This window comes from Lagopus muta, chromosome Z, assembly GCF_023343835.1.
Source record: "Lagopus muta isolate bLagMut1 chromosome Z, bLagMut1 primary, whole genome shotgun sequence".
In the NCBI taxonomy this organism is placed as follows: domain Eukaryota; kingdom Metazoa; phylum Chordata; class Aves; order Galliformes; family Phasianidae; genus Lagopus; species Lagopus muta.
In genome coordinates, this window is record NC_064472.1 from 70644588 (window position 1) to 70668272 (window position 23685).

The 23685-nt window shown below is 43.7% G+C and overlaps 4 protein-coding genes across 5 annotated transcripts in view; 2 read left to right on the forward strand and 2 right to left on the reverse strand.

Moving 5' to 3' along the window:
* ECPAS (Ecm29 proteasome adaptor and scaffold) overlaps window positions 1-803 on the reverse strand; it is a 59018-nt gene extending 58215 nt beyond the window's left edge. Inside the window, exon 1 of one of the 2 annotated variants that reach the window (XM_048932434.1) lies at window positions 317-803. In XM_048932434.1, the coding sequence (XP_048788391.1) occupies window positions 317-338 (22 nt within the window). In that variant the 5' untranslated portion in view covers window positions 339-803. Of the gene's footprint in view, window positions 1-16; window positions 261-316 lie in introns of those variants that run through there. The other variant, XM_048932433.1, reaches the window with a different exon arrangement.
* A 116-nt stretch (window positions 804-919) lies between these two features.
* DNAJC25 (DnaJ heat shock protein family (Hsp40) member C25) lies at window positions 920-8977 on the forward strand. Its single transcript, XM_048932486.1, has 4 exons — window positions 920-1258; window positions 2407-2559; window positions 5028-5498; window positions 8020-8977. The coding sequence occupies exons 1-4, from the start codon at window positions 965-967 to the stop codon at window positions 8140-8142; spliced, it is 1041 nt and encodes a 346-aa protein (XP_048788443.1). The 5' UTR covers window positions 920-964; the 3' UTR covers window positions 8143-8977.
* Window positions 8978-12446: 3469 nt separating this feature from the next.
* On the forward strand, window positions 12447-18346 carry GNG10 (G protein subunit gamma 10). The gene is made up of 3 exons (XM_048932495.1): window positions 12447-12610; window positions 15614-15745; window positions 17384-18346. Exons 1-2 carry the CDS (start codon window positions 12530-12532, stop codon window positions 15737-15739), a joined length of 207 nt encoding a protein of 68 aa, XP_048788452.1. The 5' UTR covers window positions 12447-12529; the 3' UTR covers window positions 15740-15745; window positions 17384-18346.
* Window positions 18347-21727: 3381 nt separating this feature from the next.
* The window catches only part of SHOC1 (shortage in chiasmata 1), a 52596-nt gene continuing 50638 nt past the window's right edge, over window positions 21728-23685 (reverse strand). Inside the window, 1 exon segment of the mRNA XM_048932541.1 lies at window positions 21728-21926. Coding sequence (XP_048788498.1) covers window positions 21826-21926 — 101 coding nt within the window. The 3' untranslated portion in view covers window positions 21728-21825.

Here is a 23685-nt window from a genome sequence, read left to right on the forward strand (position 1 = left end):
GCCCGCCGCCACTCACTGAGCTCGTCCTGCGCGGCCGCGGCGGCCGCAGCCATGTTGCCGGCCGGGGAGTGAAGGCAGGCGAGAAGGCGGAGGGCGGGCTGGGAGACGCGCCGCGCTCAGCCCGGCCACCGCGAGGCCGCTCCCGCCCCTCTCTCTCCGCAGCTCCGGGCGGCACCGGGCCGCTCCCGCCTCCTCCCCCGCCCCGACGCAAGCACCACGAGGGACGGACGGACGGGCCCCGCGCCGCCCTCCCTTTATATTTAGAAAGAGCTGAGCCATCGCCCCGCCGCCCCGCCCGCTCCGCCATCACGCTGACCCGAGTCCAGGCTGCTCTCCATGCCGGCCCGCGCCCGTCTGCGCGCACCGCAGGGGCGGGGGAGGAAAGCGCTCCGGGGCGGCGCGGGCGGCGGAGCCTCTCCTCCTGGCGGCTCTCCGCGGCCCCGCCCAGAGCCGGCGCGGCCCGTTGCCCCTCGTCCTTTTGACACCCGCCCTCCAGATATCTAGGAGCACTGCTGAGATCCCGCCTCGGTCCTTCCCCAGGCCGAACAGCCCCGGCTCTCTCAGCCACTCCTCATCAGGGAGCCGCTCCTCATGCGGCCCCGTGCTCCCCCTCGGATGGGTGAACAAGCGGGATAAGCTGGAAGAAGTCGGGAAGAGCGCAGGGATTTGGCAAGGCACGGGGCGCGAGGAGCCTCCGAGACGGGGCGGCCGGCCGACGTGGCACGGGCAGGAGGAGCAGCCGTGCAAAAAACCCGTCTCGAGGGGCAGTGAGGCGCCTGCACGGCCGCGCAGAGCTGCGCGTGCCCCGGGCGGCGTCTACGGCGGCGGCAGCCCCCTGCCGGCGGCCGGGGCGGGGCGGGCTGCAGGGCGGGCTTTACGCCCCGCTCCCCGCCCTCTCCCGCCCCTCCCGGCCCGGCGGTAGCGCGCAGGCGCGGCGGCAGCGGCAGCGGCGGGGCGCACCGAGATGGCGGCGGCCGGTGGCCGGCGTTGGCTGCTGTGCCTGTGGCTGTCGGCAGCACTGCTGCTGCCGCGCCCGGCGCGGGGCCTGATCGAGGGGCTGTACTGCGGGCGGCGCGTGTGCTACGAGGTGCTGGGCGTCGGCCGACAGGCCAGCAAGGCGGAGATCGCCCGCGCCTACCGGCAGCTGGCTCGTCAGTACCACCCCGACCGCTACCGCGGGGAGCCGGCCGCGGCGGGCGGCTCGCGGGCGGCGCACGAGAAGTTCCTGCTCATTGCCACCGCCTACGAGACCCTCAAGGTGAGAGAGCGGGACCGCCGCCGCGGCCGGAGCCGCTCCGGTAAGAGACAGCGCGGGGCCCGGGCGGGAGCGGGGCCCTCGGGCGGGCGGCGGCGGCCCCGCGCGCCCCGGCGGCGTCGTGCCGAGCGGCGCGGGCTGCCCGCAGCGCACGGGCGGCGGCGGCGCGGACTCCACGTGTGTGGCGCTGACCCGCGGCCGCCCGAGCGGCTCCGCTCGCAGAGGTCGGACCTCGGGATGGGGCGCGTCTGTGTAGTGCGGCGGATCGCGAGGAGTCGATCGGCTTGGCGTTCCTTTGTGTGGGCTCAGCCGAGGGAGGAAAACGCCGCCGGTGTTTTGCGATAGTCCGAGAGCGTGGGGGGAGGACGGGCTGCCCTTGGAAGCCCCTCTGAAGTTAGACTTCTTGTACAGCCGTATCTTTAAGCGAAAAAGCGTCGGTAAGCAGCAAATTGACAGCGTGTGAGACCTGTAAGCAAATCCAGGCAGGGTGAAAACGTGTGGGCTGGCCACGGTGTGGCCAAAGAAATGGGAGACGGAAACCTGCAAGTGCTTGAGGGTCCACGGGGAAAAGAAACTGGAACTTTTTGGAGTAGAAGAGGAACGCAGTTACGGCTGACAAAGTTAAATTTCTCGTCTCGTTATTCTGTGGGTCAAAATGAGAAATAGCTCAAGAAAATGGGAACAATGAGGTTTTGAAACATCCTAACACCAGACAGATTCCTTGGCCCCATAAGCAAATCCTGAAAGATTTGAAAAACAGTCTTTTGCTATTTGGTTCGTCTGGAAATCTTTTTGTGAGCAATGTCTATCAGTTCCAGCTCCCCCAGTATCTGATTCAGAAAATAGGTTTGCTGAGCATGTGAATTTCAGTTGCCTGTCTTTATGTCAGTATTAAATCAAGTCTTCTTATAATCTATACTGTAGGTACTTAAGCCTGCATGTTTGTAAGCTGTGTGTGGGCTGATGAGGGTAAGAACAAATTAATGTAGTGTACAGGAAAATGATGAAAGAATTTCCTCAGTGCTTCATGGCTGTTCTTCTGCAGAACTTGTAACAGCGCAGTCCTTCATGAGATGTAAAACACAACAGTAACAGAGTAAGTGAAAACAGCCATCTGAACCTACACATGCTTGTCATCTCTGATTCTACAGGATGAAGAAACACGTAAAGATTATGATTACATGTTGGATCATCCTGAAGAGTATTACAGACACTACTATCACTACTACAGCAGGAGATTGGCACCTAAAGTGGATGTCCGAATAGTGATTCTCGTTACGGTGTGTGCCATCTCTGTGTTTCAGGTAAGATCTCACTTTCATGTGACAATGCTCTGTGAATTTCTGAAATGGAAGAGAATCATCTGCAGGTCTTGTAGCATGCCAGCCTTCAAACAGTGCCAGCAAGGAGGTTCTTCTGTGGCTGCTGTGGCAAACTTGCCCCTGGCATCTGTAACAAATCTGCAGTCAGGGTGTGCCAAGAAGATTTTGTGCACTTGGTAGCTTGGTCAAAGATGCACAGATCAATTAGTGATTGGCTTATTTACACAGTGGAGTATTTTGTACAGACTAGTGCAGCTCTCCTAGAGAAGACACTTAGTTCTCCATGGCAGGCTGAGGACAGCCTGTTCCTGTGCACAGAGAGGGCTGGTGCTGCAAGGTGGGCGTCAGGTTTTCAAGCTGTGTGAGGTTATTTTTTTTAACAGGCCACCTGCAGTCTAAACTCAAAACTCAGTTTAGATGACAATACGAAGTATCAGTAGTGTTGTTTGCTAACGTGTATTTTATACAGTAGTTTACTTTAAACGGCAGATCAGTGAAGTTTCTTCACTAAGTGTGGTAGGTAGTTCCATTTTCAAGGAAACGGTCAGTGTTTTATATGAGAAAACTTGTGCTTTTGCTGGCAATTACTTAACTGGAAGAAAGTATATAATTATTTTGTTTAGCATCCATTAGATTATTGATTCCAGACTTCCTTAAGGAAACTCCCAAAGTTGGTATTTAGGAGATGAAAATGCAGGTTGGTCTGTGGTACGGATAACTCTCTTTTTAATTGGAAGGCAAAAAAGCCCAACAAAACATGTTGATCAGATTTTGAGAGTTTGAAATAACACGTTCTAGTGGCATACTCAGCCAAATATGTAATTTTTCATCAGACTTACTTCTAATTACAGTTTTACATTTCACCTCTTATTTTGGCTATAAGTGGGAACACTCACTTTGCCTGTAGGTCACCTCCTAGATGATTAAATACAAGTTTACACTGAATTACAGAATCACAGAATCACCAAGGTTGGAAAAGACCTACAAGATCATCCAGTCCAACCATCCCCCTATCACCAATAGTTCTCACTGAACCATATCCCTCATCACAAAATCCAAACGTTCCTTGAACACCTCCAGGGTCGGTGACTCCACCACGACCATGGGCAGCCCGTTCCAGTGCCTGACCACTCTTTCAAAGAAGCAGTATTTCCTAACGTCCAGTCTGAAACTCTCCTGGCGCAGCTTGTAGCCATTCCCTCTGGTCCTATCACCAGTTACACGAGAGAAGAGGCTGACCCCAGCTCACTACAGCCTCCCTCCAGGTAGTTATGGAGAGCAATAAGGTCTCCTCTGAGCCTCCTCTTCTGCAGACTGAACAATCCCAGCTCCCTCAGCCGCTCCCCATAAACCCTGTGCTCCAGACCCCTCACCAGCCTTGTCGCCCTTCTCTGAACCCGCTCCAGGGCCTCAGTGTCTTCCTTGCAGAGAGGGACCCAAAACTGGACACAGTACTGGAGGTGCGGCCTCACCAGAGCTGAGTACAGGGGACAATCACTGCCCTGTTCCTGCTGGCAACGCCGTTCCTGATGGAAGCCAGGATGCCATTGCCCTTCTTGGCCACCCAGGCACACTGCTGGCTCCTGTTCAGCCGAGCATCAATCAATGCCCCCAGGTCCATTTCCTCTACGCAGTCTTCCCAAGCCTGTTTTTGAATTAGCAAAATTAGCTGTTCTGAATTAGCAAACTGATTTGCTTTTCTCTTGCTTATTGGTGTTTCTGCTTCTTTTGTTAAGAATATAAAGAGTGTACCTGCCTGCTCTGTTGTTTTCACAAATGGGCATGCTGCTGTTAAAAAAAAAAAAAAGGCACAAAATGGCATGTTCATCTCAAACGTTATTTGTGTTGTTCTTTTTTCCCACTTGAAATTCAGAGGGTAGCTCAAGATTAGAGTGAGGTATTGAATCTTGTAAAGTCAATCCTGTCCAACTAACAAGATTGTCATGTAAGTAAGCTATGGTTAATTAACTATGTAAAGTGGGTAATAATTTTATAATGAAATGCTCATATGCTGGACTTCTGATCATGGCCACCACAGCCCAGTGCAAGCTTCATTTGAAGCAGTGGGAGATAACCATCTTCTCATGAGCAAACCCAGTGTGAGCAATGTCCTTCTTTACACTCTGCTTGACCTTCTTTGCCACTGTATATTTCTGTGTGATAAATATGCATCACACATACATACATGTTCTGTGCATATCACGCAGCAGTATGCATATTAGTTATGTCTGTTTCCCAGGTTCCTTGTCAGGTTTGGAGCAATAATTACAGGTTCTACAGAAGTTGTGCTGTTGCCTTTAGTTTTCACCGTCACTGTAATACAATTGTGGTTAAAGGTATACAGCAGCATATTTTATTCTGGCAAAGCTCCAAATGGAAATGTGTCCATATCAAAACATGGCTTTTATTGCCTTTTTTTTTTTTTTTTTTTTACTGTTCTTAAATTACAGTTCTTCAGCTGGTGGAGTAGTTACAATGAAGCTATCAACTATCTAGCTACAGTGCCAAAATACCGTATACAAGCTACTGAGATTGCCAAGCAGCAAGGTTTACTCAACAAGACCAGAGAAAAAGGCAAGAACAGGAGGTCTAAAGAAGAAATTCGTGAAGAAGAGGAAGAAATCATCAAAGACATTATTAAAAATAAAATAGATATAAAAGGCGGTTATCAGAAGCCCAAGATATATGATATCCTTCTGTTTCAAATCCTTCTAGCTCCTTTCTACTTGTGCAAGTATGTAATTTGGTACTGTTGGTGGATTTATTGTTTCACTATTAAAGGCCAAGAATATGGTGTAGAAGAGAAGCTGTATATCATACGGAGATACATGAAAATGTCTCAGTCTCAGTTTGACAGCCTGGAAGATCATCAAAAAGAGACCTTTCTTGAGCGGCAGCTGTGGATACGAGAAAACTATGAGGTGAGTGGCTGGGGAGGAAAAGATAATGTTAGTTATGCACCCAGAGTAAGAGCAGGTACCTTGCAAAGGTCTTCGGAACAGTGATGGGGGAAGCCCTGCTTCAGTTCTAGCTGTTGCTGTCTACATTTGAAATGGTTATAGAAGCACTTGGTTTGTTTTCTTCATCATCTTATGTTCACTTGCTGATAGGCAGCAGCTCCTGGACATGCCCATTGATAAAAGAAGGGATTCACTTGCTTAGGCGTTGAATCCACCTGTGATAGTCAGCCAGTCTGTGAATACAAGGTTAATTGGATCTGATGACAGGCTGTCCTGTGACCATGTGACATAATAAAGTTCTTGCAGTACATTAAAGAGCATGGTTCTCCAAATAATAATAATTTTGTAATGAAGACTACCTGGATCACCTGAAACTCCTGTTTTATTAGTCTCATGAGCCATGAATTCCTAGCTTGTTTTTGATAACTATCCCATTATAACTATTCTTTTGCTTCCACTGAGTCTGAGGCTGTTCTTTCTGTGCTGTGTTCCAGCTTAACTAAAAATGGTATATGAAATATCACAAGGCACAACTGCTGCTTCTTTCCTGGGATAGCCAGTTCCAAAACAGCAAATACATAATTTTTCTCAAGCTTTCTGTGAGAGCAATGAAAGAGCATGAGCCCCAGCATGTAATTTGCATTCCAGACAACTTGGGGTGCCAGGAGGTGGCAGACTGACAAAGCACTCTTATTGTTGTGTTGAAGCTCATCTGTGGGCCATCTGGGTAGGAGACTTCCAGAAGTGAAACTGAGAAGGAGGATTTGTCCTGCCCAAAAGATGTTGCTGCAGCTTGCCTTCTCCAAAAAAAGATGGCAGAACTGCTTTTGCTTCTGATGAGAGGCACCATAGGGAATATCACCTTGAGAACAGTCAGAACTGGATTAGTTTAGAAACTTGAAGAGAAAAATGCTAGAATTGATGCTAATATAAGGAGAGGAATAGCCATCAGATTAGCCATGCATGTTGAATTAGATTAGGTTTTCTCGAAAACAATCTGAAAGCTTGAAGATCTAGTAATGTTAGTAGTCAAAGCAGATGTCCTAAGGAAAATGTAGGGTAGAATAGGTATTCTGTTGCAGAGGAAACGTTTCATGGTTTGAGTTGCTGCTTCTAACTGCTGTTTTGTTCACTGAGTGTAAAAGAGCTGTGTTTATAAGAGGGAAGTCTCTTTAGCCCAAAGTCATCTGTGGTGGCCAGCAGGTGATTTTTAGTGAAGAATACAAGAAATTTGCACCCATGTAGCAGTATTTCCCCCTTGCAATCTGCAACTTTGGAACTTCCTGAACAGGAAATGGTGCCTTTGTAGTTTACATCTTTAATTAGTTTTTCTTCAGTAAACATACCTAGCTATTCCTTGGTTGCATTAAAAAGTTCAGTGTTTGCATTGCTATCTGGTTGTGAGTCCAGCAGTATCTTCAGAGAATAGATATATATATATATATTAAGGCCCCAGACACCTGCTGGTTATATGGAGAATAAATTGTAGGGAGAAATAATCATTCCTCTTATGCTGCCAGTTCTTCTCTGTACCACTACTATAGACTTACTAAAAGACTCAGTCTTGTCTTTTCAAGGCTGAAAATAGCTTATATGTTACTTTTGTTATAGCAGCTGCCTGTCTGCATATTTAGTTTTTTCCTATGTCCTTCTGGGAATGAGTGGGAATTCAATATATTGGCACATTGTGGAGCTCAATAAAAACATGTTTTCTTCTGTTGCTTTCCTGGTAATTTTAAAAATCTGCATGATCACTGAACCTTGAGCCTGTATTTATACAGTCATCAGGAATATTTAAAAAAAAAAAGGCTCTTTCAAAATCTTTGCTTACAGGTAGACTTCAGATTACATAAACATAGTATCTTGTTCAAATATAGTGCATGTATCTAGGTGATCTGCTGTTGAGCATACTGTTGCCTGTTTTAGATACATGACTGCTATTGAAATCTACAGATATCAGCAATGACACTTTTTCTTGCCATATTTTATATACTTGTCATCCTTACCATCAATACTTACTACAGAGATTCTAACTTAAACTGAATTAGGAAAAAGAAGGTTTATTTCTGTCTAACTGAAGGTGAAAAATAAAATCAAAGTGAGAAGCTAAGCTGTGTTGAATGGTGCGTGTGCTGGACTGAGATTCAAACCAGTTCTTTACTGGCAAATTTCATTTTGTTGACTGCAGGGCATTTAGTTCTTTGGCAAAACAAGCAAACAGTAAAATTGTGCTAGCCATTACAGCACAGTCTTGCAACAAAGTAGTTCTGCTGTCAGCAGAAATCCAGAGCATCTCAACTACAGCTTCTAGGCTCCTTGCTGAAGGCTCTTACACCACATGTAGGTCGTGGTCTTTTGCTTGTCGCTTTTCAGCTTTCTTTGAAATCAAGGTGACGGAGGGTTGAAGCACTGTTTACACCTCTCTTCAGGTTCACTTAAGATTTTTCTTCAGCTTTACTAAAAACTTCTGTCTGTCTTTCAGGTCTATAAACAAGAACAAGAGGAGGAGTTAAAGAAGAAGATGGCCTTGGATCCCCGATGGAAGAGGTATCGGAGGTGGATGAGAAATGAAGGACCTGGAAGACTGACTTTCATTGATGACTGAAAGTTGCTGAACACAGTGCGTGCTGATGTCGGCAGTGATCTGCAAAACTTTTTGCTACATCATTCAGAGTTTTATCTGCTGGTTTGGCAGTGATCTAAAACTCAGGAATTATTAAATGAGGCCGAAAAATAGTACAGGTTTACGGTTTTTATAAATCAGAATTATTAAACAGGCATAACTCAATGTGTATATCTTACATGGGGATCTTAATGTGGAATTCATTATTTCAAATAATGTATTTCCTCTACATATTTCATTCTCATGATCAGTGGAATCGTAATTTCAATCTTTCTGAAACTGTTTCTTGATCTGTCCTTGGAAGTCTCAGTTCTTGATTCTAAACCGAAGGGTTCATGCGAGTGAACACTGGAAATTGAAATGGCTGGTAAGGACTCTGAAGCAAGGGCCATTTCTTACTTTCCTCTTCTCTTCCACCTACTTTTCAACTTACTTTTTAAAATGCCAAATTGTTTTTTGATGTAGTCAAAATGGGGATTATACCAGACTACTTCTTTTGCTATTCCCTCTCCAATTGGAAATGAATTTTATTCTTTGTGGGAATAAATGATGCATGATTGATCACCGTTATGGTGCAAACCAGCCTTAATTCTTTGTTCTGCAGAGTGGTTCACGAAATAGCATACTTAAGTCACTTACGTTTGGTTTTTAATCTTGTACATTAGATTGTACCTACATGTTCAGAACAAGCGTACCAGTGAATACTAGTCAACTAAATGTGAAACTTCTTTCACCAAAGTATTGGTAAAGGGAAAATGACCCTTTGTTTAAAAGGGCAATCTTGATGCCTTATGTAAATAAAAGTTTATGTAATATACATCCTGGATTTGTTTTAAATTTAAACCTGAAGTATTCTTTATCCATTCTGATTCTTCTGATCAGACATCAGCGTACTTAGAACACAACAGTTCCCTTTGCTTCTGTCTGTAACTGAAGCCAAGTCAGAGTTTCCACGTTTCCAGGTTATGATTTCCGTATTTCTACTCGAAAACTTTACTGGGGAAAAAGTACTCAGGGTTTGCAGCCAGATTGGGCTGCTTCTGTCTCTTCTCATGTCTGTGAAGATCTGTATCTGTGCAGGTTGGTTCTGGGAGAAGGTCTCTTAAACTTGCCGCTGCTTCCAACACTTGTAATAGCTAGAAGTTTTGAAGTGCTTATAGACCAATTTTTGAAGTAAGACAGTTCTGATTCTGCCAAGATGAGCAACCAATCATAGAATCATTTAATTTGAAAAAAAAACCTAAGCTCTCCAAGCCCAACCATCAACCTGACCTACTGAGTTCCATAAGTAAGCCATTCTCCTCAGTGTTCACTTGTCAGTTCCACCACCTTCCTATGTAGTCAGACTCTGAAGAAATTCTTTCAGATAGAAAGATCTAAACCTCTCCTAGTGCAGCTTCAGGCCACTACCTTGCATCCTACTGCTTGTCACCTGAGAAAAGAGGCTGTCATCCACCTTGCTGCAGTCACATTCTCAGGTATCTGTAGAGAGAGATGAGGTCTTCCTTCAGCCTCCTCCAGACTAAACAACCCACTCTTCATATATCTTCTTTTCCAGTCCCTTTACCAGCTTAGTTGCTTGCCTCAAGCAACTCAACGTCCTTCTTACAGTGAGAGGCTCAAACAACACAGTATTCAAGATGTGGTCTCACCACAAGGAGGCAATCCCTTCCTTAGTCCTACTGGTGATGCTATTTCTGATTTAAGCCAAGACGCAATCAGCCATCTTGGCCACCTGGTTGCATTGGTAGCACATGTTCAGCTGAGCATCAATCAGCACCCCCGGGTCCTTTTCTTTTGGGCAGCTTTCCAGATACTCTGCCCCACGCCTGTACCTCTGTGTGGAGCTGTTGTGAGTCAGGTGCAGAGCCCAGCACTGAGCTTTGTTGGGTGTCATGTGGCTGGTCTCAGTCCATCAATCCAACCTATCCAATGCAGATTCCCCCTACCCTCCATCAGATCAACAGTCCAGTCCAATTTGCTGTCCTCTGCAAACTTCCTGAGGGTAGACTCAATCCCCTTGTCCAGATTGTTGATAAAAATGTTAAACAAAACTGTCCCCTACACTGAACCCTGGGGAACACCACTGGCGACTGGCCACCAGCTGGACTGAACTCCATGATCTCCAATCATTCTCTATGATTCACTACAGCTCTTTGAGACCTGCCAGCCAGCCAGAACTTCACCCAGTGAACTGTGCACCTGTCCAAGCTGGGAGCAGCCAATTTCTCCACGAGGATGCTGTGGGAGATGAGATGGTGTCAGATGCTTTACTGAAATCTAGTTAGATAGCATCCACAGCCCGTCTGTCATCTGCTAAGTTGAGCCACCTTGTCATAGAAGGAGGTCAGGCAAGACCTGCCTTTCACTAAACCTATGCCAGCTATTTGCAATCACTTCATTGTCCCACATCCTTTGAGGAAGACCTTCACTTCTTGGTGCCTCTTCTGCTAATTTAGCTCTCAGTAGTTTTTGGAATGTTATCTCAGTTTTGTGTTTGAAATAACATATATCCAAAAATATGTCAGAAGCACTTCCATGTGCATTTCCAAAATTCAAAGGAAGTTTCTAGTTTTGTCCTTAATCTCTGCTGCCATATAGTGCTGCTGTAAGCTTAATTCAATCTATACTTAAAGGTCAAACCAAGTTTTAGGTTTGTTAAAGAAAACGTTCAGAATAAGTCATGCTTGTTCTCAGGAAATAACCTTATTGGCCTTGTAGTGATGTTCCAGAGACACCACAAAGATGTTTGTCAAGTTGGACACCTTCACAGCTTGGATGTAGTACCTCTTTTTCCACAATATATTCAGCCTCCTGCAAGAGTGGAGAAGAAAAAAAAAATTGTAGTTTCTGTGGCAAATACAAAGCAAAAATGAGTACAAATGAGTGAAATGGTGCTGCTTACCCAGTAAGGTCAGGCAGTTATCTCTGCAAAAGAAGCCAGCAGTGTACCTCTATGTAGACACAACTTCACAGGCAAAGAGCTATCAGCTCAGCTGCTCTCACACTAGTTTCCACCCGTCGTACCATAGAAAAGTGTTTGTGTGATAAAATGGGTCACAGAAATAAGCAGGCAAGACCCAAATCACAGATCTATCTTCCCCCTTTTTAGGTTAGTTCTGACCAAGATTAATTTTCTGATCTGATCCTGTAGCAATTAAAAGGTGCAATGGCAGGGCATTCCGAGGGAGGACAGAACCGTGTCTTTCAGCAGCAGTAGCACCTTGTTTTTGTAAAACGATGGCCCGAAATCAAGTGCAGAAGGGAAAATCAGCAGGTATTCTGCTTTGGGTGGAAAAGAGCCATTGCTCTTTTGTGGTGTTGATTCTGAATTTCTATTTTTCTCTACACATGAGCCCATTGAAAATACCTAGACAGAGGCATAAGCTCATGGGTTGCAGGCAGAGTTTGCTGGGCTGTGCCATTTACATTTCTGTGATAGAGGCCAAAAGAAACAATTGTCTGTCACAGAGCTGTCAGGTCACAGTGACACCTTGTTAGCTGGGTCACTAATCACTTATAGCCTGAAGTCTTATTTTAGTTCTAAATATATGCATCTTAGTCACATATTTTAGGCCCTATTTTATCTTGAAATTGAGTCCACAAAGCAATATCATACACAGATTGAGAAAAGTGCAGTGATAGCACTGACAGTAGTGTTATTATGCCTTGTGAATCCAGCATAAGTGGACTTTGAAGGGAACTGCCTGCATGAACAGGAACTGACCATGCTGCATAGGGTGAGCTCTTGTGAAAATGTGTGTCTAACAAGGGAACAGAACAGAACAGAATGGAATGGAACAGAACAGTTCTGTTGGAAGGGACCTTCAAAGAACATCAAGTCCAACTGCCTGAGCACTTCGGGGCTAACCAAAAGTTAAAGCATGCTACTGAGAGCATTCTCCAAATGCCCTTTGGCCACTGGTAGGTGTTGGGCAGTAACCGCCTCTCTTGTGTTTGACCACCCTCACGGTGAAGAAATTTAGAAATTTAGTGAGAACTGTTGGTGATAGGTGGATGTGGATGGCTGGACCGGATGGTCTTGTAGGTCTTTTCCAACCTTGGTGTTTCTGTGATTCTGTGAAATGCTTCCTTGTGTTCAGTCTGAACTCCCCAGCGCAGCTTCGCGCCGTTCCCACGCGTCCTGCTATCGGTTCTTAGGAAGAAGAGACCGGCACAACGGCATCTCGAAGGAAAAAAGTCGGAGTCGCGGGTGGAAGGTGGAGATCACCACCCGAGGATCGCTTAGGGGGGCGGAGCGGCGGCGGCCCCTCCCCCGGGCGGCTCCCGCGGTGCCGGCAGAGCCGAGCCGCACCGCACCGCACCGCACGGATCTCCTCCGCTCCATCCCGTTCCTGCCTGCCCCGTCATGTCGTCGGCCGGCAGCCTGAGCACCATGCAGCGCCTGGTGGAGCAGCTGAAGCTGGAGGCCGCCGTGGAGAGGATCAAGGTGAGCCGGGCCTCCCGGGGGAGCAGAGGAAGCTGCGGGGGAGCTGCGGGGTCTCGGCGGGGCCGGGCGCGGGCGGCGGTGCGCGGAGAGCTCTCTGTCCGGGATTCGAAGGGTGCCCGGGCTGCGGGGGCTCCGAGTCCCTCCCGCACCCGCGGGGAAAGAGCCGCTCCCCGGCGGGAGGCCGTGATGAATAATGGAGCAGCTCCACGTTAGTTCTGCTCCGACGGGCACGCTGCTCTGCAGCCGCGCCCCACAGCTCCCCTCTGCCCCGCGCGGGGTGTTTTCGTACCGGCTGACAGCTCGGGACACAGGCGATTTTCTACGCATGCATGAACCTTCTGCATATCTCCAGACAAAGACAGGCCAGTGAGGCAACCCCGTTATCTGTCTGCTCCGATATTATTTCTTTCTTCTTGTTTTTTTTTTTTTTTTTTTTTTTTTTTCCTGTGTCAATCCAAATGCAGCCCTGCAGTGCTGCCTTGGTTCCCAGCAGGTGCAGGGTCCACAAGTTCTTCTGGGATATGATTTCTTTTTCTTTTTACACATAAAATACATCGAAGGCTACAAGGTGATAAAAGTCTATTTAATCTGCATCCTGTACTTCCCCCTGCCCTCACCACCTCTGTGCATTCTCCATTTTTCTTTGGCCAGCTGCAAAACACTGACTTGCATAGCACTGGACTAAGTTCATGGGCTTACAAATGATTTTGGATTCCTTTTCTCACTGCTCCTGCCCTGGGCTGCTGAAAAGTCCAAGTGTCTGTTGCACCACACTGAGCACTGAACAATGTTGCCTTAACTGATTTATTAATGCTACTAAATGTTATTAGTGACCAATGAGCTTGCAGGTACGCTGAAAGTGGCCACAGCTCCTCCTGGCTGTGTGTGGGAATCTCTGAGAAATGACACAGTGCAGAACAGAAATGCTCTGTGACAAGGGGTCCCGAAGAGAAATGGCTGACTCATTACTGCTGTCATTTTAGACCACCAGCATCATCTCTCTGTCATGCCTCATTTTGAGGCATATTATAACCCCCTCCACATCCAACTCCTTGTTCAGGTGGCTACAGCCAATACAGTTTATTGTTTAAGTGGGACTGCTTTGTGGAGGTAGCAGATACTCAGCTGGACTTCCCAAGGCTATTGTGTTATACATGAGTTTGGGAGGTTACAGAGGCTGGGCCTTAGTGAAGCTTTGGTCTCCTCTTTCTCCCAGTGTTGCTACTGAAATCTCTTTCCAGGTCTGTTCTAAGAACCTCTCGGTGTCTTCACAGCAACAAACCAAGTGATGCATGATAAAAACGTGTCGTCTAGGCTCCTTGATACAGAATGTAAAAACAGCAAGGGACATCTGGCTGGCAGAAACTGCATGAATCAGCTTTAGCTTCAGCTGATGGTTGGATAGGAGTAAACATTGTTTTGGCTACTTTGAATACACAGTGTGTTTTCAGGAGGAAGCTGAATATGAAAGGAGTTTTATAAATACATCCCACAGTACAAGTTCCAGTGGTGATTTTGTTTACCCCGACAGCTAAAAAAGTAGACAGGAACAATATTTTCAGAAAGAGGAAACCATGAAGGAAAGAAGTACCCCCACGTGTCTTGCATGCAGGAGGCTGCTGTTCACAGCATGCTTGTGCTGGGATGAAATACAAAAGAAATCCTTCTACTGTTCACGTCAGCTGGAGGAGAGGAGTGCTGTAGCGGCTTGTGCAGGGCAAAAACTGGGAAGATCTGTCCTGAAACTCATTGTGTTGAGGGCTCAACCGTCAGTGTTGTGCTTAAGGCAAGAACATTAATATTTCAGGGAGCCAACAGAGCTAGGCAGGGTGGAGGCTGCATCGTTCTTTGCAGCATCCATAAAGAGGTTGTTCCCAAGAGAGGGACAAGTGGCAAAGCCTGCTGAGCAGCAGGGAATCCTTGCTGTGGATTTTCCTCCTTGTGCTCCTCCCAGGAGGATCTGGCAGGCTGTGGGAAAATGTTTCTCTGAACAATTCCTTGCAGTGCTAACATCTGCTGGAAAGTTAGGCAGTTACTAAGACGAGTGTTCTGAAGCAGAGCTGGCAGGCAGGGAATGGGGGCAGCAGCAAAAAAGCAAACAAGTGCACCCACCAGGCCAGATTTACTGATGCATTTCCAGGTGTTGTCAGATTGGATGGCCCAAAATGAAAAGCCCACCTGGGCTCCAGGGTGGCTCCTTCAGACTGGGGAGTGCAAACGGTTGTTCTGGCTCATCCCTCCCCTGTCAACACTGCAACACGTATAGAAGAAAAAGCAATATCTTAGAAGTTCTGTGGTGATGCTGGGGTCAGAGGAGAACTAGTATTCCAACAGTATGCTCAGGATACCAAAATGTGGCAGACAGCACGAGCACTGGCGTTTCCCTGCAGCTGTTATCAATGCACATCCCAGAAACTGGGAATTCCTCAACATTTCCCTTCAAAAATACAGACACATGATGGTCCACAGGGAGAACAACCAGCTTGCTTTTGAGCTCCTGGGCTTTTTCTGTACCTCTGGGCTGTCCTCTCCATGGGTGTGACTTCACTGCCCAGGGAAGGTAAAATTTGAACCGAAGGGTTTACATCCTTGTCCTCTTGCTTTCTTTCCTTATTAAGCTTTGTGTTGTTGAACAGTTTGGAAGTAAAAGTCCTTTTTGTAAATTATCTGAGAATATAAGAGTTCAAACACAAAACTGTACGACAGAATGGAAAATGCTGTGGTCACAGCCTTGACTCTTTCAGTGAGAGTGAGTTCCATGGCACTCATACTTCAACCCTGTATGTCCAGCTCTGGCTTGTCACCAGTGTGGCAGGACATATGTCTCATCAGAGCTCTGCAGATGAGTGCTTGTGCTGATTTACTTGATGGTTTAGAATTCAAGAGCTGACTTGGCTTCTCCCCAACTTTTTGATAGTGTTTCTTCCAGAGGAAACGCTCAATAGATGCTTGTGAATGAATTAGTTTCCTCTCTATATTTGTTTTTCCTTTTTCTTTACTCAGGTCTCCCAGGCAGCTGCAGAGCTCCAGCAATACTGTATGCAAAATGCCTGTAAAGATGCCTTGCTGGTTGGGGTCCCTGCAGGGAGCAATCCCTTCCGTGAGCCCAGATCCTGCACTCTGCTCTGAAATCAGGTAACAAAGTCACAGATATCACCACCACTGCTCTCATTTGAAGCTCTAGCAAAGACAAATGGGGCACTGTGGTAGCTGCTTGAATTTTGAATTCTTCGTAGCAAATTGTTTGCCACTTTCCTGCTGGCTCTAGAAACTGTTTTCTGCTTCTTTTAGATATGGCAACTGAACTGCACCTCTTTTTTACTGTCCTTTCTTGTATTTCTGTTTGTTTTTGCATTTCAGCAGCTCTGTACTCTTTATCAGCATCTAAAATAATAAAAACTTCCCATGTGTAATTGACAAAGCCAGAATCACAAACAGCCATGTAACTAGCTTGGGGAAGTGAGACAAAGCCATGATACTTGCATGTGTCTTGGCATAGCTTAGGCAAGAGTCTTGTTAAAAATACATTTTGTCTTTGACATCCTCCTGCAATTCATTTGGCTGTATCAGTCTCCTTAGGGTTTTTCTTGCTATAGTTGGTACAGCATCAGAATTCTTGGAAGCAGAGCAGAGCTCTAAGCACGTTCTTTTGATGGTTTTCAGCTCGGGGCTAGAAGATAATGCGCTAGCAGAACTCTGTCTGCCTTAGTGCTCTGCTGTGCTGTTACCTCCATAGCAACTTCAGGTGACCATTCAGCACATGGAAATCTTTGCTTTGCAGTTCTACAGTTCTCACCCTTGTCTCTTCAGTTTGTCACAGAGATGTCATGCAGAAAGAGGAAGAAATGCCATGTATGCCACTAGACTTGGGCAGAACCACACCATTACTTTTGTCAAGAAATGTTACTTCTTCTGCAGGATTAACAAATATGGAAGTAGGATAATTAGAAGAGGCTATTCTTCTGTAAAACAGAGATAGGTACTACTGAAGAACTGAGAAAGCTACAGGGAGGAAAAGAAACACTGAATTCTCTTATTTATTGGAGAATGCAATCAAAGTGAAATGGAACTGTTTTCTGTAACAGCAGAATTCAAACTAGAATGCATAATATTTGTAGGATCTTCCCCTTCTCACTGCTGGGGTTCCTGAGCTTACAGTCACTTTTTGCCTCACTAATAGCACAGTTTTGATTGTTCCTGGAAGGGTCTGAGAAACAGAATTGAACAGGAAGAGAGAATGCAGCCAAGCATGAAATGTTCTTGTGGAAAAATGGGTGGGAGAATGCACAAGCAAGAGACTTTCTTAATTTAGATGCTATCCCTTAATTCTCCCTGCCTGGAATAATGTTGATAGTGACTTTTGCACATGTTTACATGTTCTTCTGTTATTAAAGCAGCCCTTTTTTGTGTGTGTTTTGTTTCTAGAGTTCAATTTTGATTGCATCATCAAGGCAGGATATGAAGTACTTTCCCAAGCCAGTGTTTGATGGTTGATTTATGATAGTTTTAGAGAAGTGTAGCTGGGATCAAGAAGTCTATATTTTTTTGCCAATATTTTTCTAGTTATTAGTTTAGTTACCTTAGCACCATAAAAAAAAAAAAAGAGAGCAAAATTGAAAAGGCCAGTGTAGAAATTTTGCAATATTCAAGAACGTCAACACCCAACAGAGGAAGATTTTCTCTGTTCAAAAGCAGTTTTTTGTGCTATAGGTTATATAAGAAATGTATCAGAATAGGAAGAAAGCATTTAATGAACTCTTTTTCCTTTAACAGGGAAGGTCAGCAGAGAGATACCTTGAAGCATGACATGACTAACAACGGCCTTTTCCTCAAGAAAGTATCTCTGTGTCCTTATTTCTGCGTGGCTAAAACTTGGGTATTTGTCTATTCATTCTTGTGCATTCATACCTCACTGTTTTACTAATGTTTTTATAGCTTTTTAATGTAAGTAGCTCTTTTTGTAAAAATCACCATTGTTATTACACTATACTATCTGTACAAATACTACTTGAGAAGTTTACATTTTTGAAAGCAAAAACATGATTATTTTTACCAAATTACCTATTTCTAACTTGGACGGTTGCTAGGCTGGAGTGATGGTGATAATTACTTGTATTTTCTGAAACAGAACATCTGAAAAGTGAGCTGTTAAAACCTAAAAGCAAATGCAGATAGTATTATGAGAACTGTTCTCTGAAGGGTTTTCTTTAAATAGCAAGATCTGAAACCAGCAACAAAAAAAACCAGTTTTTTTCCAAGTGCTTGTGAGTCCACAAACAATGCCTGTTAGAAATTGCTTGATGTGATGTGTAGCACACCCCTGTTCCATAAGGCACCTTACTTACAAAAGCCCTGTATTGTTTAATGCTTCTCATAATTTGTATTCATAAACATATTGCCTTGGTGGAATCCCATGTTTAAAATGTAACCAAACTCGCTCTAAAAACACTTAAGTGTCCGAAGACAGTTGTGTGCATGATTTTTGAGGTTTGAAGTACACAAAATTACACTTGGGCATTTGCCTTCACTTTTCTATGGAACACTTTTACAAGGACAAATTTTTTCTACTAGGTTTTTCATTTTGTTTACCTTCTATTGTTTGTATTAATCTTCTAGAAGCTTGGAAATAAAATTCCTTTCCTTACTGGCTTTGATTTCATTATTTAATGGTAGAAGAGAGCAAATTCATTCATGTACTTCAAAGATGATATTTGGATTTTGCAGTGGGATGGAAAGGTTCACGCTTTTTTTTTTTTAAGGATAAGGTTACTGTTGGAATTTTAGAGAATATTTTACTGTTAGAAAGATCTAGTGTATAGTTACATAAATATTGATGCTAAACTATTAGGGCCACTTAAAGATTTTGAAGTCTGCAGTGGGGCCTTCAGTGATCTGAATATATGATTTTCATTAATGCTAACTGAAATGGTACAGTGAATGTCCTCCAAACAGGTCAGTTTTAACAAAAGATTTTCACACTTGTTGCCCTGCTGGGAGACATTGAAATGACAGTAATGATATTGCCAGTATAAACTGTACTTCTACAGAAGTGAATGTCCTTCCTCAAGTGCCATTCTTTGCTCCTGCTTCCTTTTCGTTGTAGGCTATGAGAGTATGGCTGCCAGCTTCTCCTGGATACTCGACACATGCACATGTTGTGGAAATCCAGAGGAAATACTGTTGTTCTTATTTGCAGAGAGGTGCTTAGAAGCTCGGGCTGGGGTCAAAACGTTCATCACAGAGAGGAAGGGAGAGAGATAAGAGTTTGCCTCAAATATCTTTGAACAATTGGCTATCAGCCACTCCCTCCCAAATAAACCCTTTGTGTTTCTTTTTCTCACAGAATAAAACTTACCACTAGCAGCAACATTTGTTATTCTTCCTGATGCCTGGGTTCTGGAGTCACTGCTGAGCTGGCAGTGGGAGCAGCCAAACTGCCATGTGCAGGGGTGGGTGGCTGCTGCAAGCCGGTCAGTCTTGGCTCTTGCCTCTTGATCGCCCTGCCCTGCTCCATCTGGCACCTTTCAGCTGAAGCACCACTCGCTCCATGTGTGGTGTAAACGTACACTGTGGGTGTCTGTGAAATAGAGAAAATATCTTATGTTACAAGCAGCTGCCTCTCAGAGGTCTCAGGGGCCCCAGCCCCATGCTGTGCTGAATGGCACATAATCCTGACCTGCGTCTCCGTGGGATCCCAGCTGTGTCCATACCTAACAACAGCAGCAATGAAAACCCTGTCAGCAGGTGTGAGATGGGCTGGCAGCATGCTGGTTGTGCTGAAGTCCCATGAATGAAGATACAGGTTCAGATATCTGCAGAGAAGTGTGCTTGCTGCACTACTTGGCTTTCTGGGTACACACTGTATGAAGTCCTTCATACCAATCTCCGGGCTCCACAGGATGCCTATGATAAAACTAATTAAATGACTGCACAAATCTGTACAGATATGTGCCTAACATGAGCCACAGGGTCACCTTTTTTCTGTGGTCCCTCACAGTGAGAAGTACAATGAGTTTACCAGCAGGGTTTTTGTTTTTTCTTTTTACTTCTAGAGCTGTAACCTGCCAGGTCACCTAGCATTTCACAAACGTGATTGAATAAATGAGTCTACCTGTCACTGATGGAAGTCTGGTGATTAGGAAACCTCTCATTCTCACACAAAAACATGCATAATAATAAAAATAATAAAAAATAACTGCATAAAGATCTCCCCAAATGTGAAATTCTCATATATGGCTGCTTTTTTCTCTTTTTGAGGGGTGGGCAAGGGAGCATTTGCATAGCACTGATTTTCCTCTACATTAAACAGAAAGGAATTAGGGGAAGAGCATCACATGTGATAAAGTTGCCATTAGGTGTGTAAACTGTCAAAGATTTAGAGTCACAAATAGAGTGAAAATTAAATGGTCATTGCAAGTTCTTCTCCTACTTTGCCAGTATCAGAATGTATACTGACATTTTCCTGCCTATTAGCAACTGGGTACAGATGACACTTGAATTTCCTTCACTAACTGAATGTAGGCAACATATGGTTTGCCTTTGTTTTTGAAGGAATCAATAGATTATTTGAACTAGCCTTTAATGAATGTGTACTTAAAGTTCTGGTGCCAGCCTCTGTGTGAAAGGATATAAATACACAGCTAGGGAGTGGCTCCTGTAATTTTCTCCACTGTGGTCATCTGTGAATAAATTTTTGCAGAGCTGCACTCTTAAAAGAAGAAATTCCCGAGCCTGGCAAGCTGGGAGACAGTTCTGAAAAACAGAGCCAAATCTGTGTTGTAAAGAGATGGAAAATGGTTAGGTCAAGCAACCACAAAAATGGGCCAGAAATAGCGAGCAAAATGCAACTTTTATTTTAGTAACTATTTTGTACTGGTCAAACATGGAAGCACTGGCAAATTTACAATCCTACAAAAGATTTTATTAATATTACACATGAAAAGTATTTTCTGAATTCCTGCTAACAGTTTGGATACAAATAACCTGTGGATATTACTGTGAACTACGATTACTCCTGGAACTGACACTGTACTTCTAGGAGTTCTCAGTTAACAATCAGAGAAGCCAAAGCTGCTCCTTTAAGAACTGGCTGTATTTATCCAGATAATGAATATGTGCTTAATGAAGACTCAATATCAATAAACTATTTTGCTGCAGGCCTGAACCATACATTTGTTTTTATTCTGTTACTGCATTAAACTTAAAAATCAAAAAAAGCAAGTTTGAAAACTGACTCATCAGAATGGAAAGTCACTGAGCAGGCACTGGTCTTCTGAAGCTGGCAGAGTATGCATGCCAGCAGCAGCATGGAGTTACTCTCTACCACTGCCTTCACAAATATTTCTAGCTCTGTTGTAAAATCTTTTGCTGGAGAGTGGGCAGTTGGACACATCCTTTCTTCTGCAACTTGCAAATTAGATGATTTTTTTGTTGTTGTCTAATCTCCTGTGCTGCCTTGCTGTAGCCTAGAATTTCTGGTGTTGTCTCCCAGATGATTCTCATCTTTCACACAGAAGCAGTGTAGCAGGCTGGAAAATGGGTACATCAACAAACAGCCTCCACTAGATTATGTGGAAAACTAGAGTCACAGCGTTATCTTCTGAATCAAATCTATGAGAATCATAAACTTCAGCTGTCTTTCATGTGCTATCCACATAACAAGTGCGTTGTTTCTGAAGGTTAATTATGACTAAAGCCACACTCAAGCCATGAAGGAACTCATAACGTCACAGGGCTGCCAGAGGGGCTGTCAGAAGGAATGAAGTGGAATTGAACCCAGAGGACAAACAGAAAGATCTCTTGCTTTATTTCCAAGACTTTATCATCAGTTCTGAGATAAAGGCAAATCCAGTCTGCTATAAAATGTGGAAGCCATCATGCTCAGGGAGGAAACATAGGTTGTTTGAAAACTCAACATGCTTTAGCATGTTATTTCTTTTTTCTTTTTTCAAATAAAAAAACAACAAGGTAACTTTATACAACCTATATGAACAAACATTTAAGTGTTTACATCAGTAATTCTCCTGCTTAGAGGAGCTGGTTTGTTTAGTGAGAACTAAAAAAAGAAATCCTTATTTAGTCAGAAATCCCAAATACTATTTTCCCTTTAAAAATGAACAACAACAACAAAAATGTAATAAATTTCTAGTCAAATGGTTTAAGGATTGGGTAGAAAAAGAGAAAAAAAAGATGTGGCATGCAAGTCACTATTCAATTCAAAAGAATTTAAGGCGTGTTTGTCCATCAGCTCTTCCAGGCACTCTTTCATACATCAATCTCCTTTTTTTAATTCTTGGTACTTCTTCAAGTCCCGAATCTGGTAAAGAAGTGGCAATTAAGTATTGGCGTAACAAGCTAAAAATATAAAATCAGCTACATGTTTCTCAGAAGCAGTAACAGGCTTCAGCTTCAACTAGTTTGTATGAAAAACATTAAGTACTGTAGAATTGAGTATGTACACATATTAACTGCTGCTTACTGATCAGTTTGATGCATTTTACCTCATAATAATAGTATAGGACCTTATATGCAAAATCAGCCTGCTCTGTGCTTAACCAGAATATTTCAGCACAAGTTTCCAAACTTATTTCTATTTCATTAACACTACACTCAGTACAGTTCAGTAATTACAAAAGCTAATTCTTTTAAAACAGAGACAGAAGTTGTTCAGTTGTTCCTAAGTTAGTTTAAGAAAGTTTTTTACATTCTTAAGTATTTTTTACAATAAAATATTTGAGAAGTTATTTTATCAGTACACTTTAATGGAAGAAAATTCTGTTTAGGCCTTGCAAAGTGTACTTTATAGAACTTTAGATAGAGCTTTAGATACTTAGAACAATAGAACTTTAACACTTATTAAACAATTTCATCTGCGTCAGTAAAAATAGCAGTTCAGTGTATTACCATTAATTGTTCGAGGTTTAATTAATATTTTTTTCTGAAACTTACAGAAATCCTTGAAGGTTTCCAATGTGTCTTTCTAACTTGACTCTGCATACATTTTCTAAATCTGAGATTTCAGAAAGCTTTCACTGTATTGAAGTGTTTTTTGCATTTTTTGCACAGCTTACCTGGTTTTTCCCTTGGCTAATGGATGATAAAGGAAAACATGCCTGTTGTTCCATAACATCAGGCAAATTCCCTTACCCTTTCCTGATTTGATTCAGTTGTAAGTATATCTTTGCCATATCAGGCAAGAGTATCAGAAAATTAATCAGTGGGAGATCACGTTGTTTTCAGAATACTGTAACAGAAGCAGTCCTGATCAACTGAAACTACTGTGTTAGAATTTTCTGCCATCAGTGTCAGTTACAGGTTACTGAAACACTGTTAATTATCCAGCAATACTGCAGGTCACAATTTGTATTCCAATGGAGATGCAAAAGGTTTGCTCATAACTTCACTCGAGCATTTTAATTTTCATAGGCTGAAAATTGAAAGCAGTTCACCATATCCAATTACCTTTTCCTCTGTTTAGTGCCAGATTTGCCTTAAGCAGCCCATTAAGCACAATGATATCAATTAGTTACACATGCTTTACATGAATGAGCCTGATCTAATTAGTGGAAGTATTTAATACTGCACTGACTTTGCTCTGTCACCGTGAGTTTTGACTACAGACAGTGAAAACACAGATTAAATTATCTATACTAGGGGTTAGGAGGTTTATTTAAGAAGCTTAGCCTTGTATTTTTTAAGAACTTGGCATCTTGCTTTTTAAGAAGTAGCAGATTAAAAAAAAAATGAAACAAAAATCTATAACCTACAACAAAACAATATTTAGTCTAATAGGGACTAACGATATTTTCTTACTTTCAAGGCTCCATGGATACACACCAGGCCTTGTAAAAAATGCCTTCAGCTGTGCTTAGGATGGATAAGAAACTGTGTTTAGCCATGGATAAGAAAGCAAAACAAATAAGCAAACAAAAACACTGAAAAAAAAAAACAAAACAAACAAAAAAACCACAAAACCAAGCTTGAATTTTCTATATAAGAACACACTAAGCTTTCTATTAGATGAAATACGCCTTGTAATAATTTCAAGATTCATAGTTTAGCCCTGCGAAGAAGAC